Source organism: Tachypleus tridentatus, chromosome 8 (assembly GCF_004210375.1).
Source record: "Tachypleus tridentatus isolate NWPU-2018 chromosome 8, ASM421037v1, whole genome shotgun sequence".
Classification (NCBI taxonomy): domain Eukaryota; kingdom Metazoa; phylum Arthropoda; class Merostomata; order Xiphosura; family Limulidae; genus Tachypleus; species Tachypleus tridentatus.
Genome location: NC_134832.1, coordinates 89,535,502 through 89,554,194, shown reverse-complemented (window position 1 = coordinate 89,554,194; position 18,693 = coordinate 89,535,502). Strand labels below are relative to the sequence as shown.

General features: G+C 32.5%; 1 protein-coding gene across 6 annotated transcripts in view; it reads left to right on the top strand.

The window, feature by feature from the left end:
• LOC143222895 (uncharacterized) overlaps positions 1-11,498 on the top strand; it is a 53,077-nt gene extending 41,579 nt beyond the window's left edge. For all 6 annotated transcript variants that reach the window (XM_076450038.1, XM_076450039.1, XM_076450043.1 and 3 more), the window contains one exon: positions 7,669-11,498. In XM_076450038.1, coding sequence (XP_076306153.1) covers positions 7,669-10,235 — 2,567 coding nt within the window. In that variant the 3' untranslated portion in view covers positions 10,236-11,498. The remainder of the gene's footprint in view (positions 1-7,668) is intronic.
• Positions 11,499-18,693: the final 7,195 nt, after the last annotated feature.

Below are 18,693 nucleotides of genomic sequence, written 5' to 3'. Positions count from 1 at the left end.
ACACAGTAATTGCTTCATAAATATGTCTGTTCTGGACCATACCACCCATGGATGGCGTGAATTAAGCATAAGGGCATTGCTGATTATCTCTGCTATGCTTTGAGCAAATAAATTGGTGTGGTCTATTTTTTGAAATAGGATTTTGTGGCCACCCATTGTATTGTCTCTGGTGATGACATTTCTCTGGACTCTGCAAAACATAGTAACCCACCCCTTCCTCAAGTGGAGTGTGAGAGTCCTTGCCACTTATCAGTTCCAAGCCACTGGGATGGTGGACCAGGGAAGTATCCTCCTTAATGAGTTGCACTAGAAACATATTTGTACCATTCAGTTGAGAGTAGGGTAGTGGGGTTATACTGGTGTAGATGCAACTAGGTTTCCATAGTAGTGGATCTGTTCCCTTGCTGGTGGATGAGGCCTCCTGGTAACAATACATGGAGTTGATCCATCTGTTTTGGCTTTGTCCAGAGTATCAAAGAAAAAACTAAATTTAATGAATAATTAGATGCATATAATGAAGAGAAACTGCAAAATGATAGTGGTGGCATTAAAGACAATATTGAAAAGACAATGGGAGAAAAATACAAAGAAAATCAACATAAAGGTGAAACAGACAAATCTGGTATATTAGGAATTGTTTGAAATGAGAAATTCGGAAATAATAATTTTATATACAAATGTGTATGGACCAAATAAATAATAAGAATGTATAACCAGAAGAGTATGGTTTAATAGCAAGTGTTGAACAATAACTAATTAGATAACTATATTAGTAACAATTTTGTTATTAACTCGGTTGGTTTTCATGGTGTTTCAATAATTTGCTTAGGCTTGTTTGAGCTTTTATTTATACTTGAGATTTTTTTTTTTTGTAACCTTTGTTTTTGTGCAGATAGTTCTCATGTAGCTTTGCATGAAAATTCTAAATGAACATTTTTATCAACTTTTTTTTATGTTGCCTTTTATTATTCTTGTCTTTATTACCTAGATTTTCAAACTGAGAGTATCTTCACCTTTAATATCGTCATGATCAGAATTTGAGAGATAATGGTTTTGGCACAAATTAGAAAATTTGAAAGACTTCGTAACATTCAAAAATTATACACAGTTTTTAAAAGTGTTCATGATGTATAAAAAGTTATTACATTCCACCAAAAGCTTAGAGTTACTGTAGATTTATATATAGTGAAAGCTTCATGGGTTATCTGTACTGTGTCCACTGCAAGTATTGCAGGACTCACACTTTATTTTCTTGCTAGGGAGCCAACTGTGCCACTAGAACATGAGCTTTTAGGGGCCAATCGTATAGCTTATTGTAAAATAAACCATATAGTGAAGGGTATCATCAAAATCACTGTAGATGTTATGCATGTTGAAAGAAAATGAAATATATCAATATATTTTAGTTTACTTTGTTATGAATTCATATTTCATGGAGAATAAAATATAAGTCAACCCACTTACTTTTTTAAACCATCAAAGTGGTTTTTATTTTATATATCTTTAATTTCTCACTCATGGATTGTGTAACAGTAACTTGTATTCCCCTTTAAATTAATGCCCTTCAATAATCAAGATAAATAATGAATGCATCTTTGCATGTCTGTCAATGTAATTTATTATTTTTCCAAATAGCTCATTACCATCCAGCTGACGCATTTGCCAGTAAAAGGTCAAACACTAACTTTATATCAATCAATTCTTTCATATCCTGAAAATCTATTAATTAATCATCCACAAATTTGAATTCGTAATAAACAAAATATTCTAATAAAAAGCATGTAAAACATGCATACAGCTCTTAGAATAACTTAGGTGGTGATGAGTTAAACTTAAATTATTGTTCTTTCTTAATTAAAATAATGAAAGGTAATTTAATATGCATCAATGTCAGTGTCTGATGGTGTCCCAACATACATTTCTTGGATTCTTCCTTTATCCCTTTCTTGTCACACTTGTGCATCAGCTTCTCAGTGTTGACTCTGTCAGCACTTGGTGCATTCCAAAGGTGGATAGTTGTTATTGAATCAAAGTTACTTGTCAAAGACAAGTGTAACATGACCAGAAACTGGTCAGTGATCCTTTCACCTTCCAGACAAGATCTAAATTTGGTCTCAATGATTTTCCTCATGCTCAGTCTTCTCTTTGCCTAAACAGAGCTGGCTAGAATAAACAGCAGGAGGCCAAAGTTACCACAGTTGTTACGTAATTTCTCCTTAACCGCAGGAAAGATTGCAGCCCATGGCCAGCTTTTCTTGCTGTGCATGATGAAATTAAGTAGTGAAATAGATGTAGAAAATGTGTCAGAGAGACTGTCATAAGAATTGCATTATTATTCTTGATTTTAAACCAACATTTTGTGTTCATTTAAAAATTATTTTACGTTATGGTAATAATTTTGACAATCAAAAAATGAATGAAGTTATTGAATTTCCCAATCTTGGAAAATCGATTGCTGAAAAATTAAAAACACCACCACCCAAACCACTTTATTCACAATAGCAATCATTTGATATGTAAGTATACTTACACTCATGATCCTGTTTTTTGGGTTTTTTTTTCAACACACCAATGAGAGAAATAGAAGACAAAATGTTGAAAGGTTAAGTTCTTATAGATTTCTGAAAGTTATTTAATATTATAATTTGTATTAAATAACACAAGAATAACTATATATAATAACAGTGGTGAGGAAAAATAAGGCAATCAAATTTTGACTTAGAATTTAATTGTGTAAGTTTTATTACAACACCAAAATAGGCTTTGTATGTGTTATGGTATTTTAGGGTTAGGTGTATTCCAACTTACTGGTAAATTGTAAAACAGGTTAAGTATACTGTTTTATTAAATAAATACAATCTATAAACTAGTTTATTGTCTTTTTGTGTTTTAAGGTTTAACTTCTTTACTTGAACATAGATCCTTTAGTTTAAACTTAGCCTGTAGTAGGTTATAATAGAAATCAATCTAAGTACATTGTATTATTAACATTATTTATACATCATAGACAAGTTATTGTTACTTTTAATAAATTTCTATTTCCATGGTCTGTATAATTAAAGATAAACTTTATTACTTAATTGTAAAGATAAACTAGTGATAAAAAAGCTAATGTAATTAGTTCTTAAATGTTAGGTTTAACAGTAACAGTGTTGATAACAGGCTACTGGTATTAGTTATTGAGTATTTATTTTCAGACTATAAGTATAATTACAATGGTTAAGACTAGTTCATAGGAATTGATTATTCAGAGTTTGTTAGTTTGTAATTGGTGCAATGATTGGGTTTATTTGGGAACTCAGAACTGGCATATACTTTTAAGGAAGTGAGTGATAAGGATATGCAATTTTTATATAGAGTTTGTATGTTGGTGGAGACGTTAGAGGATATTCCTAATTAAAGCAGAGGCAATAGATAAAGAGAACCATAGACTATGGGAAATGGCAACAGGATTTCAGGAGGATCTTAAGCTTTTACATGTAAGATATAAATGAGCTAACAGTAACTTTTAGAAAGGCAAAAAGAACACTATTAAAGTAAAAGGTAATGATATTAGTTATAATGAGCCTATATTATTGAATTTGAAGAGGAGAATATATTGAATTGAAGAGAAACAGAAGGGTCAGAGAAGATGATTCCTTGACAAGGTGTGTGGGCTAAATTGGGAGAAAAGAATCACATTATGTTACCCACAAACACAGATGGAGGATATAACTAACAGAGCAGGAGATGTAATGAAAGGGAGCTAGTAGAGATGCAGTTTTGGTGGTACATGTAGGGTATGATGATGTAGGGAAATGTAGGTCAGAGGAACTAGTTAATAAATAAAAGTAGTTGAATGAGGCATTTAAAGAAAAATACCATAACTTAATTTTGTCAGGAATACTACCTGTAATTAACTATGCAGATGAAATTATAAGCAGTTGCAGATGTAAGGTTGTGTAGGCCCTACCTCCTATTTAATTTTACATAAAATAAAATTATCACTGGGCCCCCATTAAGACCATGGGCCCTGATGCTGAGCCCCCTCTTGCTCCTACCTAAATATGCCACTGATAATAAGTAGGTCACTTGAGCTAAATGGTAGACTTAGGCTAGTATGTAAGAATGGGCAGGTCATCTGGCTGGACTTGTGGGATCAGTTCAGTGAAGGAGGGAGCTTTTTAGAATGGATGGTTTACATGTAAGGTAGGGGCTAGCCTTTTTCCAGTGGTTGTAATTGAAGATTTAAGCTAGAAAAAGGTTTAAGCTGCAAAAAGAATGAGAAACAGAAAAGTTTGACATAGGATGTGAGTTTTGAAATAGTTATAAGTGTGGAAGTAGTTCTTACTATTGTGGTGCCAGATAAAACAGATTATTTCAGTGCACCGGTAGGAATGGTAGATTTTGATATAATAGGAATAACTGAAATATGGTTAAACAGAGGTGATTTTGATGAGAGAAATGTCTTTGAAGTATGAGATTACATGATATTTAAGAGGGAGAAGTACTAAAGAGAGGAAGGGGTGGCTTTATATGTAAAATGGAAGTTACATCATTTTGAAATTGAGGATATCAAAGATAGCAAGGAAATTGAATCGATTTGGGTTTCTGTTAGTGAATATAAAGGGAAAAGCTTTTAGTGGGAAGTTGTAACAGACCAATAAATGATACTGATGAAATTAGTGAGAAACTGTATAATAAGATTAAGGTTTTGGCTGTTAATGAATTCATAATTATGGCTAATTTTAATATCAGGGATGTAAGGATTAAATAGGATTAATCAAATAGTCTAATTTAAATGTAGGCAATAACCATTGTGTGTAAACTGGCATTCATAAATGCTGTTTCAGTTTGAGTTTGAATGCTTTGATTAACAGGGTACCAGTTCACTCTTACGTGCTTTCTGATTTTTCTCCTTTGACAGTGAGTTAGTAATTAGAGAAGGTTGTACCTGAACGTTGAGGTCTCTTACCTGGCCTTTAAGTTTATATGTTGCATATTGTGGTGTCAACTTGAAAATACCAACTATAATCCTACTATTACTGATATGCACCTTTCAAGAGTTGAATAGCAAATCTGGATATACTATTTCAAAATATAAGATAAAGGTTTTAATAACAATCATATTTCAACAAAGTATTTTAAAATTATGTAGCATTTGTTTAGTGTATTATACAAAGAAAAAATGTTCAGTTTTAATTTCTTCATAGCTCACATTTATTGATTTTTTAGAATTTGTCTGCTTATTTCTTATGTATTGGTTTATGTTTGATGAGAAATTATTATACTTTGAAAACCTAATGATCCATGCCTTCTTTTTAATGTAATTTTCATTCTTCTAAGTTGATTTATTACTACCAATCCTTACTTACCAACCTTATGTCACAGTGTGTGGTCTGAAAAATTAACTAATGAAATGTGGCTTTTAAAATATGGAAAAATGGAACTTTGTCACCAGTAATTAAAAAAAAAAATCAAATTCTGAGATGAAAAGAAATGTTTTGTGTAAATATATTTTATCTTTTAAAACATTACCTCATAACAAAATAAGGTTATCATATGCTTGAATGAAGAAGATTATTCCACCTAACAGACTAAGTAAAAGTTGTATGTCTATTTCAGAGCTGTGTGCAAACTGGAAAAGATGTGTGTAATAACTGCTGTTGATAAGTTTAATTAAGGTAGAAGGTGCAGACACTATAAAAGTGTTATTGAATAACTTTGCGTGTGATCTTTCTGTAATACTTGACTATCTAGTACGAATTTTGCCAATGACCTAGTTGTAAGTGCATATATGGATGCTACCTCCGGAACTGTAAGATCTATGAAATGGCTTCAGTGGATGTGTAGCTAGTAAAGACACTGTTTAGGAGAGAACTAAACTAAAAGTCTGAAGTGGATATCAGACTTCAAACAACAAAGCTGGAGGAAGATGCTCTTCACAGGTGTGTCTAAACAAATAAACATTGTTTGAAAACAATCAGCAATAGTTTATTTGTTGCCAAAGAGTACAGTTGTATCTAAAAGGTCAGAGTACATAATCTAAAATAAAATGTGAAGAGGTGGGTTCTGTAGAAAGTTTACACTACAACTGAACCAGTTGTTTTGGAAGACTACAAAGAATTGATGACACACTGACTGCTGAGAGGTACAAGAATATTCTTTAAAAGGATGCCTAGTTTCAAAATCTTATGTAACAAACAATCATTACTTATACAGTCATACCACTTTGTTATTGATTGCTTTGGGCATCATCAACATGAAAAACATCCTTCTTGTGTGTTTCAAACAGTACTACATTTGATGAAAACAAATCTAAAGTCTAGACACATTGATAAATACTGTGAAAAACACTCAATGCCAAAAGGTTTACCATGACAGTGTTTAATTGTTATTTATATTGTTTTATGAACTTAGAAATAATCTTTATTAGTAGAGGCTATAATACAATGTTTGTTGACTTCAAGAAATCTGAAAAAAAATTTTGGGGTACTTAAGGGACCAATCAGATAAAAACTGTAACACCAATTTGTTTATTCTAAAGTGTGGGGTAAAACTTTTTTTTTAATTAATTTCTGAAAACAATTGGAGGGAGGGGGTCTTGAACCCCTGTACCTTAATCTGCTTATTCAACAATACAGAATATTGTTAATCAATAAGGAATTATGACATGAGTTGCAAAAAAAATACACCAATTAACACTAAGATAGTTGAAGAGTTGATGGCAAATGTAACTGTCATGTTGCTTACTTTCAGTCAGTAGAATTGTATTTAGTGAAAATGGCAGATAGTTTTAGAAGCTTTGTAATAGCATAGGCAAGGTAAGTAAGTTTAATGGAAAGGAAAATCAGACCCAAAACGCTTGAATCATGAGGTCATGCTGGCCTCAAGTTAAATAAACTTGTAATGTTAAAAACAGGTTTTAATATTCACAGTAATAGAGACAATTAACCTGGTAATTAGGTTTGCTCTTAATGAAAAACTAAAACAATGGTAATATATTAATTACTTGGACAGTTGAAATAATTAAAAGGACTAATTTTGGGTAATTGGTTATTTTTATGGCAGTCTACTTAGTCATAATTTTGATTAATCAGTGAATTAGTTTATGTAATATTAATAGATGAAATTGCTGCTCATAGTATAATTGGTTGTATTGTCCAGATCTGGTTGCAAGATAGACTGTAATGGTGTGATAAGATTCCAAAATGTAATGTACCCAATCAAGGCTCTTTTTTTTTTGTGCAGTAATGGAAGCCTCTTATATCAATGGAAGGATTAAATATAATTTGACAAGTATAAGTTTCGAAAACAGCATGAAAGGTCTTTTGTTTTTATTTTGAAAAATAAACTAATATTGCCTTGATGCTTAGTAAAGAAACAGTTGTTTGTAAATCTTTAAATGAGTGCTAATTAATATTTCAAATGGAGTAATTGTAATATCTTTAGAAGTATGCCATTCTAAAACATGTTTTTCTTTGACTTGAATTATTAGAAAACTAAGAATTTTTAGATGTTAAATAAACTAGTTTTACAGCTACTATTTAATTGAGTGTACTGGGTATTTATTCTTTCATTTTTTGTAACATTACCAGTTTTAGAAAGTATGTATAGTATAAAATCTTGAGAATTCAACTAATAAAAAGTAATAATTAATAAATCTAGATTTATTTCTTTTTTGTTTAGATTCCAAGACATACTTTAACAAGTACAGTGAAAAGCAACTTATTGTGACCCAAGACATAGAAAGTTCAGGAGAAGTTTCAAACTGTGAACATGCTTCTAATGACAGCTTAGTTGAGAATTCTAGTTGCTTTGAAAGAAACCAGTACAAAAGTGATAACTTGGGTAATGTATTTGAATGTGATGCATATTTACATAATAAAGAATTGACCAGTGGAGGAGAAAATCAGAATAATTCTGACACGGGTGATAAAAGTATCCACACTGGAGGTAAACTATACTGTTGTGGTAGGTGTAGGTGCATTGAAAAATTTCATAGTAGAAATGATTTAAGACAACATCAGAGGGCACACGGTATATATAAAAAGTGTCTTAAATTACATCAGAATAACCACACTGGAGAAAAGTCATACACTTGTGAATGGTGTGAAAAAAAATTCAAAACAAAAGGTTACCTTAAGCTACACCAGAGAATCCACACTGGAGAGAGACCATACACTTGTAATTGGTGTGGCAAGCAGTATTCAAGACAATATAACCTAAATGAACATAAAAAACTCCACACAGGAGAAAAACCATACAGTTGTGATGTGTGTGGCAGAAAGTACAGATTACTAGATAGCTTTATAAAGCATAAGAGTACACACAATGCAAAAGAACCATACAGTTGTGGTGTCTGTGATAAAAAATTTAAAAGTGGAAATTATTTAAGGCAACATCAGATGGCACACAATACAGAAAGAATGCACATTTGTAACGTGTGTGGCAAAAAACTCCAAACATTAGGTAGCCTACAGTTACACCAGAGGATCCACACTGGAGAGAAACCATACACTTGTGATTGGTGTGGTGAACAGTTTTCAAGAAGAGATAGACTGTATGAACATGAAATCATTCACGTAGGAATAAAACAGTACTGCTGTGATGTTTGTGAAAAAAAATTCACAAAATCAGATAGCTTTAGAAAACATAAATTGACACACAAGTTGCCACACGATGTAAAAGAAAAGTATAGTTGTGATGAATGGGGTCAAAAGTTCAAAAACAAAATTGAATTGGGAAACCATCTTAGTGTCCACATTAGAGAGGGAACATACAGTTGTGGTGTGTGTGATAAAAAATTTAAAAGTGGAAATTATTTAAGGCAACATCAGATGGCACACAATACAGAAAGAATGTACATTTGTAATGTGTGTGGCAACAAATTCCAAACATTAGGTAGCCTACAGCTACACCAGAGGATCCACACTGAAGAGAAACCATACACTTGTGATTGGTGTGGTGAACAGTTTTCAAGACAAGATACCCTAAGTATACATGAAATGATCCACAAGGGAGAAAAACCATACAAATGTGATGTATGTGGAAGAATATTCATAAGTGTAAGTAACTTCAAAGATCATCAGCTGACACACATTACAGAGGGACAATTAACTGATATTGTAGAGGGAATGTACAGTTGTGATATATGTGATAAAAAATTTGAAAGTAGAGATTACTTAAGGCAACATTGGAGGTTGCACAATGTAGAGGAAATGTACAGTTGTGATGTGTGTGGCAAAAAGCTCAAAACAGTATATAACCTGAAATTACATCAGAAAATTCATACTGGAGAGAAACCATACACTTGTGACTGGTGTGGCAAAAAATATGCATTAAAAGATAGCTTTAGAAAACACCAGAGTACACACATTATAAATGAAATGTTTAGTTGTGATGTGTGTAATAAAACATTTAAAAGTAGATGTAATTTAAAGCAACATCAGAGAAAACATAATGTGGAGGAAATGCATGTGTGTGAGGTATGTGGTAAAAAATTCCAAACAATAAGCAGTCTTAAATTACATCAGAGGATTCACACTGGAGAGAAACCATTCATTTGTGATCACTGTGGTGAACAGTTTTCAAGAAAGGATACTCTAAATGTACATAAAATAATTCACATAGGAGAAAAACCATACAGTTGTGAAGTTTGTGGTAAAAAATTGAAAACAGTATATAGCTTAAGGAAACATAAGTTGAAACACAGTTTAGAGGAAGAATACAGTTGTAATAAGTGTGGTGAAAAATTCAAACATAAGTTTGACTTGCAAAAGCATTGTAGTATACATGCTGGGGAGGAACCATATGTCCATGATCATTGTGGTGAAAAGTTTTCAAGACAAGATATCCCAAATGTGCATGAAGTTATACACAGAGAAGAAGACAACTTTTGTGTTAAAAGATTTGGAACATTAGATAGATTTAGAAAACATCAGTTGAAACACATTACAGAGGAAATGTACAGTTGTGATGAGTGTGGTGAAAAGTTCAGAAAAGAAACTGAATTGAGAGTTCATCATAGTATTCATACTGGGGAGGAACCATATAGTTGTGCTCACTGTGGTGAAAAGTTTTCAAGACAAGATACTTTAAATATACATGAAATGATCCACACAGGAGAAATACCATACAGATGTGATGTTTGTGACAGAATATTCATAAATGTAAATACCTTTAGATTACATCATTTGAAACACAATTTAGATGGAAAGTATAGTTGTGATGTGAGTGACCAAAATGCACATTAACAGATAGCTTTAGAATACACCAGAGTACACACAGTAAAGAGGAAGGGTGCAATTATAATGAGTTTGGTGGAAAATTCTCATATGGAAGTAACTTGAGTAAATATCAGATTCTCAACACTCAAAATGAATTGTACATTTGTGAAGTTTGTGGTAAAGTGTGTTATTTTGAAAATGCTTTATGGCAACATAAGGTAGTTCATACCAACACAAAGCCTTTTACTGTTCATTTGTGAAATATCTGTGAGACATTTATTGAGGATATAGATAGAATATTAGAAATACAGGATTGGTTAAAATGACTGTCTTTACAATTACTGAATAATTAACAGGTAACCATAAAAGTATATGTATTATAACTTATGCAGTAAATGAATATTTACCAAATTAAACAGGTTTTTAGCAAACATTTCAAATGTTTTATACACAAAGTATCAGTGTCTTTCATTAAAGACTTTTGCCAAATTTTTTGTGAGTTTATGTATTAAGAGTCTGACTCAAACTCTAATTAGTCTGAATACATGTGATTTTCATATTATGATTAGAAATACTTTTTCTACATATTATAGGTTTCAAGTTTCATTTGCATAACTTTTTTGTTATTTGTAATTTTTTTTATCTAACACTATGTAGAATCCACCAATTAGACTAAGCTCATTCCTATATCCAAAGAAAAAAAATCTAAATTATCTTTTATTCATTTCAGACTGTCTGCAAATTATGACAGATAATTACACATTATTTATTCTTACAGCCTTAATGAATATATATTTTTGCTTACTTTTTTTTTTATTTACAGTTGAATTTTGACTTTCAGTCTACACTGGCACCTATTTAATAATCTAGACAGATTTTTGTGAAAGATGGATCCAGTTAGCAGCATGTTTGTAGCAAATTTTATAACAATATTTGCATTTAAGGTGTGCTGTCATTCATTGGATATTTATTTCATTTAAAATAATTTATAATAAGTTTCTAATTTTTCTTTTTAGTAATATTATAATAATAGATGAAAAGCATGCATAAAAATAAACCTTTTAGTACTTACATTTTTAATCTCGGGTTCTTCAAGAATTTCCATTCATATAACTCCGTGTTAAAGCTCAGGCTTATGTCAAAATAATGATAATACGGTCTCAGAATTTTTTCTTTTCAAAATTCATATATCCAATTTTGAATATAAAGTGTTGTTATGCATATAAAATGGAATGTCCTAAAAATAAAATTGTCTCTTCTTACCTGAAAATAAAAATATTTTAAAATTGATATACATGATCAAGCAAAGCTTCATTATTAAATTTCATAGCTGTCAGTCAAGTGACATCTTCACTTTTCTTTTGATTACAACTAATACAATAGCAGAATAATAATAAAACATCAGCCCCTCAGTGTGGATTCCTGTAGATGGTGAGGGGACCTCCCAGGAAAGGTTATGTTCTTTCACTTTACCTCCTCCGGGATGTAAACATCCACCCACGTGTTTCTCATGCAAGGTGACCCATGAAATGGAAAAGAGGATCCTGGTGATTGAGGGGTCAAACCCTAACACCCTCTTTGGCCTTTAATTCCTGAAGACAAGGCAGCCTTGGAGTGGCCCATGTAGGGTCAATTGACTGGTCCACTTGGGTTAAAATCAACCAACTACCCAGTGTTGGATGTTCTCAACAGGTGTTATCGACATGTATCTGATACCGGTGTGTGGGTATAGTGCTCACAAAATCCTGGCATTGCTGCAGTGTCCTTGTTTGGCATTGTAATGCAACTTCTCATAAGGTGGGTGGGTCAGTGTGCAATGAAAATTTTTTTTATTGTTTGGATCCTTCAAATAAAATAGTGAAAAAACAGTCCATAGGTAAATGACTATGTCTTGAAGATTCTGAGCAGCAATCTTCAACATCTGTAACACCTGTTATATTAAATTTTCTTATCTTACATACTCTTTCAGACAAACCTTTAGGGCAAATGTCTCCCTTTTTCATTCAGAAGAGACTAGAGGAACTTGTTGGCTCTCCAAAGTCAATAAAGAAGCTTTGATCTGGTGACATATTGGTGGAAACATCCACATCTCAATACAGTGAACTCCTTTTGCATTCGAAGGCAATTGGGGATATACCTATTAAGGTGACACCTCATGCTACCTTCAATTCATCATGAGAAGTTATTGTTGAGAGGGATTTCAAGAGCATCCCTTAGTCAGAGATTGTTGCTAGTTTCTCCACTCAAGGAGTTTCTGTAGTGAGGCGTATCTCCACTCGCAAGGATGGAATTACAATGATGACCAATATCCTCGTTCTGACACTTACATTACCATGTTTACCTGCCATTATCAAGGCACGTTATCTTAATTGAAAGGTATGACCATTGTCACTTTCAGCAATGTGAGGAAGAGTACGTCTTTGACTTTCAAAAATAGATGTACAGGTAATAGAAATAACTGTCAATGTTGGTTCCTATTAATTTTGTTGTTCTCTTGAAAATTGTATTGAAATTCGCATTTTTTCGTTCTTTATTTTTATCTTTACATACTGTCGATCAAATATAAATATATTTCGATGGTGCTGTTTTCAATCCAGGAAAGAATTACTCACAATCTATGATGTAGGTTTTTTCGTGTACATGGCCAGTTTCTGTATATATGATTATATTTACATGGAGGTTTATGTCACCACAATCAATAGTTTTCGCACCTAATCATGGATACTTTACATCCAAGTACTTGTTATATTATGTACAAAAGCCCGAGGAAGTAAAAATCCAACTTAACCTGAATAATGGTGAGAAACAATTTCTAAATTATTGAGAAGTCTGTTTCTGCATGGAACAAAACATTCTACTACCATGGGTAGAGTAAATGTTATGACAATGACACAAAGAACGTAGTTCTAAATAGACTCACCTGGTTTATTATAAATTGCACATTTAAGGAATAGAAACAACTTGAAGCTTTAGCATACAAGATCATGACAACATGGAAGCAAATGTTTAAGAAAATGAAGACTAACTATACAGATTTAATTAATTTATTAAGGGACCATACAGTAGTTTCTTGCTTGATGTACAAGATGCCTTTTATGGACTGAGAGCCAACGGAACAATAATTTTATAAAACATATAGTGGAACAGGAAAATAATTTCAAGATTAAAGAATTTATATAAAATATGAATAATCGGGAGGATATACACTTGTTGTTTTTATCGCATACCTTATATATCTCTTGGAGATTCTCACTTTAAGTTGGTGAAACATAGACAATTATGAATTGAAATTGGGCTACTCATTTACCAATGAATTGCAGGATTAATTGTCACTTATAATGTCCCCACGGTTCAAACAACGGACATGTTTAATGCGAGGAGAATTCAAACCTCAGGTTACAAGTCAAGAGCCTTAACCACCTGGTCATGCCGGGAAATTGTTCCTTAAACATTTGTCTTAACAATAACAGTGTTATGAATAGGATACTGACATTTGGTACTGACTACTTATTTTCAAGCCGCAGGTATAAATCCAGTGGTTAAGACTTGTAGGAGTTAAGTGTTCACAGTGTGTTAAATGTAACGAGTGCAATGTGTGGTCGATTTTATTTAGGAATGTGAGTCGCCCTTATACTTTAAGGAGGCTACTAATAAAGATATGCAATTTTTGTATTTAGTACGTAGGATGGAGGAGAAGTTAAAGTCTATCCTGATAAACTAGAGGTAATAGATAAAGAGAAGAACACACTGTGGGAAATAGAAGCACGATTTCAGAAGTAACATAAGCTTTTACATGAAAGAGATACATCAGCTGATAATAACTTTCAGGAAAGTAGAAACAGTGTTATTAGAGTGAAAAGTAATGAAATTATTTATAATAAGTCTATTCTGTTAAATGATAAATTTCAGCCTTTGGTTTATGTAGATGAGGAAATGTTGGATGGAAGGAAAACCAAAGGGTCAGAGAAAGATGTAGAAGATAAGTAGACTATCAGCTATAGGTTATTACTCCAAAGAGGGGACAATAACCAATGTTGTGAATAGGGAGGAAAAAGATTATAATGGTACAGATGGAGGATGTAACTGACAAAGCAGAAAATTTAATAAAGAAGACTAGCAGAAGTGTCGTGAGTTCATAAAATAATTTAAAGAAAGAAAATCCATGAGGTATTTTGTCAGGGATACTCTGCAAACCTAACTGTGGAATGAAGTTATAAATATGTCACTAGGGCTAAAATTAGTACGTAATGATGAACACATTGACTAGTTGTATTCATGAAATGATTTCAGTGAAAGAAAGGAGATTATTTGAATGGATGGTTACATTTAAATAGGATAGGAGCTGACTTGTTTCCTAAGGCTACTTACTCGGCTTTAAGAGAATATTTAAAAATGGACTAGATAGTAATGAAGACCAGGAAAAATTAAATTGAAAGAAAATGAAAGGAAGAGACATGTTTATTGTAGGATTAGAATTATTGTATTAATTAGAATTACTAATAACCTTAATTGTTATTATTATAATGATCGAAATATCAGAAAATAAAATTGATAACTTTATACCACTGGTAGGCCTGGCATGGCCGAGCGCGTAAGGCGTGCGACTCATAATCCGAGGGTCGCGTCGCGCTAAACATGCTCGCCCTCCCAGCCGTGGGGGTGTATAATTTGACGGTCAATCCCACTATTCGTTGGTAAAAGAGTAGCCCAAGAGTTGGCGGTGGGTGGTGATGACTAGCTGCCTTCCCTCTAGTCTTACACTGCTAAATTAGGGACGGCTAGCACAGATAGCCCTCGAGTAGCTTTGTGCGAAATTCCAAAACAAAATATACCACTGGTAGGAATAGAGGATTTTAATATAATGGAAATGACTGAAACATGGTTAAACGTAAATGTTTTTGATGTAGATTTTTTTAAATAGAGAGTTTCTGGCAATTTAAAGTGAATGGAATATTAAAGAGAGAGGAGAAGAGTGGGTTTATATGTAAAGTATGGGTTACATTCTGGTCAAATTAAGAGTATTAGTTTGGAGATAAAATCCATTTGGGTCGTTATTAGTGGATATAAAAGAAAAGGCCTTTCAGTGGGAATTTCTAAGAAACCACAATAGTACTGATGAAATTAGTGAGAATCTTTACAATTAGATTAAGACTTCAGTTCTTAATGAAATCATGATGGAACATATATATTGGGTAATATTAAAGTCAAACCATGAGGGAGAAATGATTTTGTAAACTGTTGAGCTTCTAAAGCAATTAGTCAAGAAACCTATTGAAATAAAGCTATGTTAAATTTATTGTTAACTTCAAATACAGAAATGATTATGGAAATTGGAGAACGTATGGAATGTTGTGATAAGTGTTCTATTAGGTGCAATGTTTTGTTACAAATAGAGATAAATAACGATATTTGGGTCATAATTTAAAATAAAAATTAAAAGGATACAACAGTTTTAATTAGTAATTTACCAGTTAATTAACTTTCCTTACCATTCAATTAAATCATCCTGAAAAATGATGATATTGTAGAATAAGTAAAACTTACTCTTAAATATTATATTTATTCAATAATGATTTTCGGTAACATGATTACAATGAAATAATCAGGACATATTTCTTTTTAACAATTTATTAATTTTCTCACAACATAAATTTTGCAATATGACATCCACACAATGACACGTTTATAAACATAACATTTTCGGAAAACATTAGTCAATCTCGGTTGTGTCATCGTCTAAACTAAATTATAATAATTTAAAAAGAATTACAGCCAGTCGTTATCATTCATATACTTATCAAACTGTTTTCTCTACATAAAAGAAGAGTTATATTGGACTGATGAAACTGTTTGAGGTTGAAAGTAAGATTGTTATTGTGCTGATGCATGATCGGTTTTTCCATATTTGCCAATGAAAATACTTGAACTATGGGACACAGGTATAACTTATGGAAGGGTAGGAGTCATTTTTAGCTAAAGTAGTTTCAATTATTTAAGAGGTTGGTTGACCTTTGGAATGGGTTACCTTCAGACATTGTAGAAGCAGTAAATGAGAGTTTAGACAAAACGTTTGATAAGTATATGAATGATAACACTGGCTGTAATTCTTTTTTTTTTTAATCAAACTGTTCTTCAGAGTTGAAAAACTGTTATACTCAGTGAAGCTTTGTTCAGAAATTATATCTCTTTCTGGATTGATTCCTCTGCAGCAAGTCTGTCTTGAATTCTGTTGGTGTTATTTCATCTTTTTACTAATAAAATCCAATACAAAATTTTTTGCAATACATTTAATACAATAAGGAATACAATTTAAACTTTTCTTAATATATTATTTTACAATACTAAACATGAAACGTAACATATATAACTACACAGATAATTACTATTTACAGTGAAAATGCTATTTGAAGTACTTTTGCATACATTCAGTTGTCTTTCCGATCCGAAAGACACAGGGTTGTCAAACATATATTATTCGTTTTTATTATTCTGTTGCTGATTTCTGTGGTGTTTTCCACGCTGACACTAGCGCTACTTAATTCTATAATTACGTCACCAGGATCAAGAATCCCAATGAGCGAAATCAGTGTTTCATAATCTCTCATCAAGGTCAAGAACACTCCTGGAACGATTAAAATAATACATATACAATAGATACTTTTTTACCATTTTTACTTGGTAGTGCATCCACTTACTAAACTAAAATTCATCTAAGAATAGCTATCGTGCTTTTTTTGTTTTTCTTATAGCAAAGCCACATTGGACTATCTACTGAGCTCACCGAGGGGAATCGAACCCTTGATTTTAGCGGTGAAAATCCGGAGATATACCGCTGTACTAGCGGGGAGCAACATGCTTTCTTCAGCGATGTTATTGAGGTTAGACACGAGTATAAAATAGCTTGAAAAAGTATTGTTCACATAAGGAAAAAAATGCTTGAAAATTTAGATCGCGATAACCAATTAAAATCCTTCTCTCATTATATTATCTTGTTCTTGTTGATGTTTCAACAGTTGCGGTTGGTAAAACTGCTTTATTTCCTATAATTCTTTATCATTTTTTATAGGTATTTCCCAAACTGATAGTTCAATGTTTCTAACAAATTCATTATAACAGTTATATTGAATATTGTTTAACTATTTTTGGCACAAAAAATAACAACTCAGTGCGACTTGTTTTTTCTTCTTCTCTTTTCACAACATAAACAATCCTTAAAGTAACAAGAAATCAATGAAAGACACGCGGAACAGCGTCTTACAACTATGTAGGCGTGATTACGCAATTTTTTCCAGGCTTTGTTATGTAACTGTTGGTAATACAAAGTACACTGAGAAAATGGGTCCTTATTGACTGTGATTAATTCGTATATTTATTACCTGACTTATCCCTCAATTTATAAACTTGTTCTTGGCTGTTAACTACAGGTAGGGAGACAACATATTAGATCATGTTAAATAATTTTTATATTTTTCCTTGTTGAAACTGTTAAGTGGGTAGGGTGTAGGACTGTAGTAGGCTGAAAAGGAGAATGGTCTTATTCAGTAATTAACTTCCATCTTGTTCATCAGTTTAAAACCTGGAACTGCTATGCACAGTTATTCCATAGGTGGCTTTAAGTGAAGAATATGTTAAAACATAAATTAGTCAATCTGTTACGACAATTCGGAGTGAATCTGTGTGTGTGCGCGTTTAATCTTAACAAAGGACTATCTGCACTATGCTCACCCTAACTATTTTTCAAACCATATTAAGCGCAAAGTGTAAAACTAATAAAGTTTGTTTGTTTTTTGAAATTCGCACAAAGCTTCACGAGGGCTATCTATGCTAGACGTTCCTAATTTAAAGTGTAACACAACAGGGAAGGCAGCTAGTCATCACCGCCCATATCCAACTCTTGAGCTACTCTTTTACCAACGAATAGTGGGATTGACCGTCAGTTATAACAGCCTCACGGCTGAAAGGGCGAGTATGTTTGGTGTGACGGGGATTCGAACTCGCAACCCTCGGATTACGATTTGAATGTATTAACCACCGGGCCAAGTCGGGCTCAAAATTATTGAAGCGAAATTTTAGAACGTTAAGATAAAATTGTTTCAGTTACGATGCAAAACCTGCTAGACTAAATAATTAGATTCAAAATACAATAACAACAACTTCTACACTAGTTAAATCCTGACTTTAATAACAACATCATATCGACCTTTAATACGACATCATCATCATCAGTTCAAAATTGTTGTTATTGTAATTTTAAATTAACCGTTACCTTATTTTCTGCCGGATTATGCCACGATAATTTTGTTTCCCCTATAAATAATTAACTTAAAAATTATAAATTGAACACATAATCCTATCGTCTTTCTTTACATTTGCACTCGACCCGGCATGGCTAAGCGTGTTAAGGCGTGCGACTCGTAATCTGAGGTTCGCATCCCCGTCGCGCTAAACATGCTCGCCCTTTCAGCCGTGGGGGCGTTATAATGCA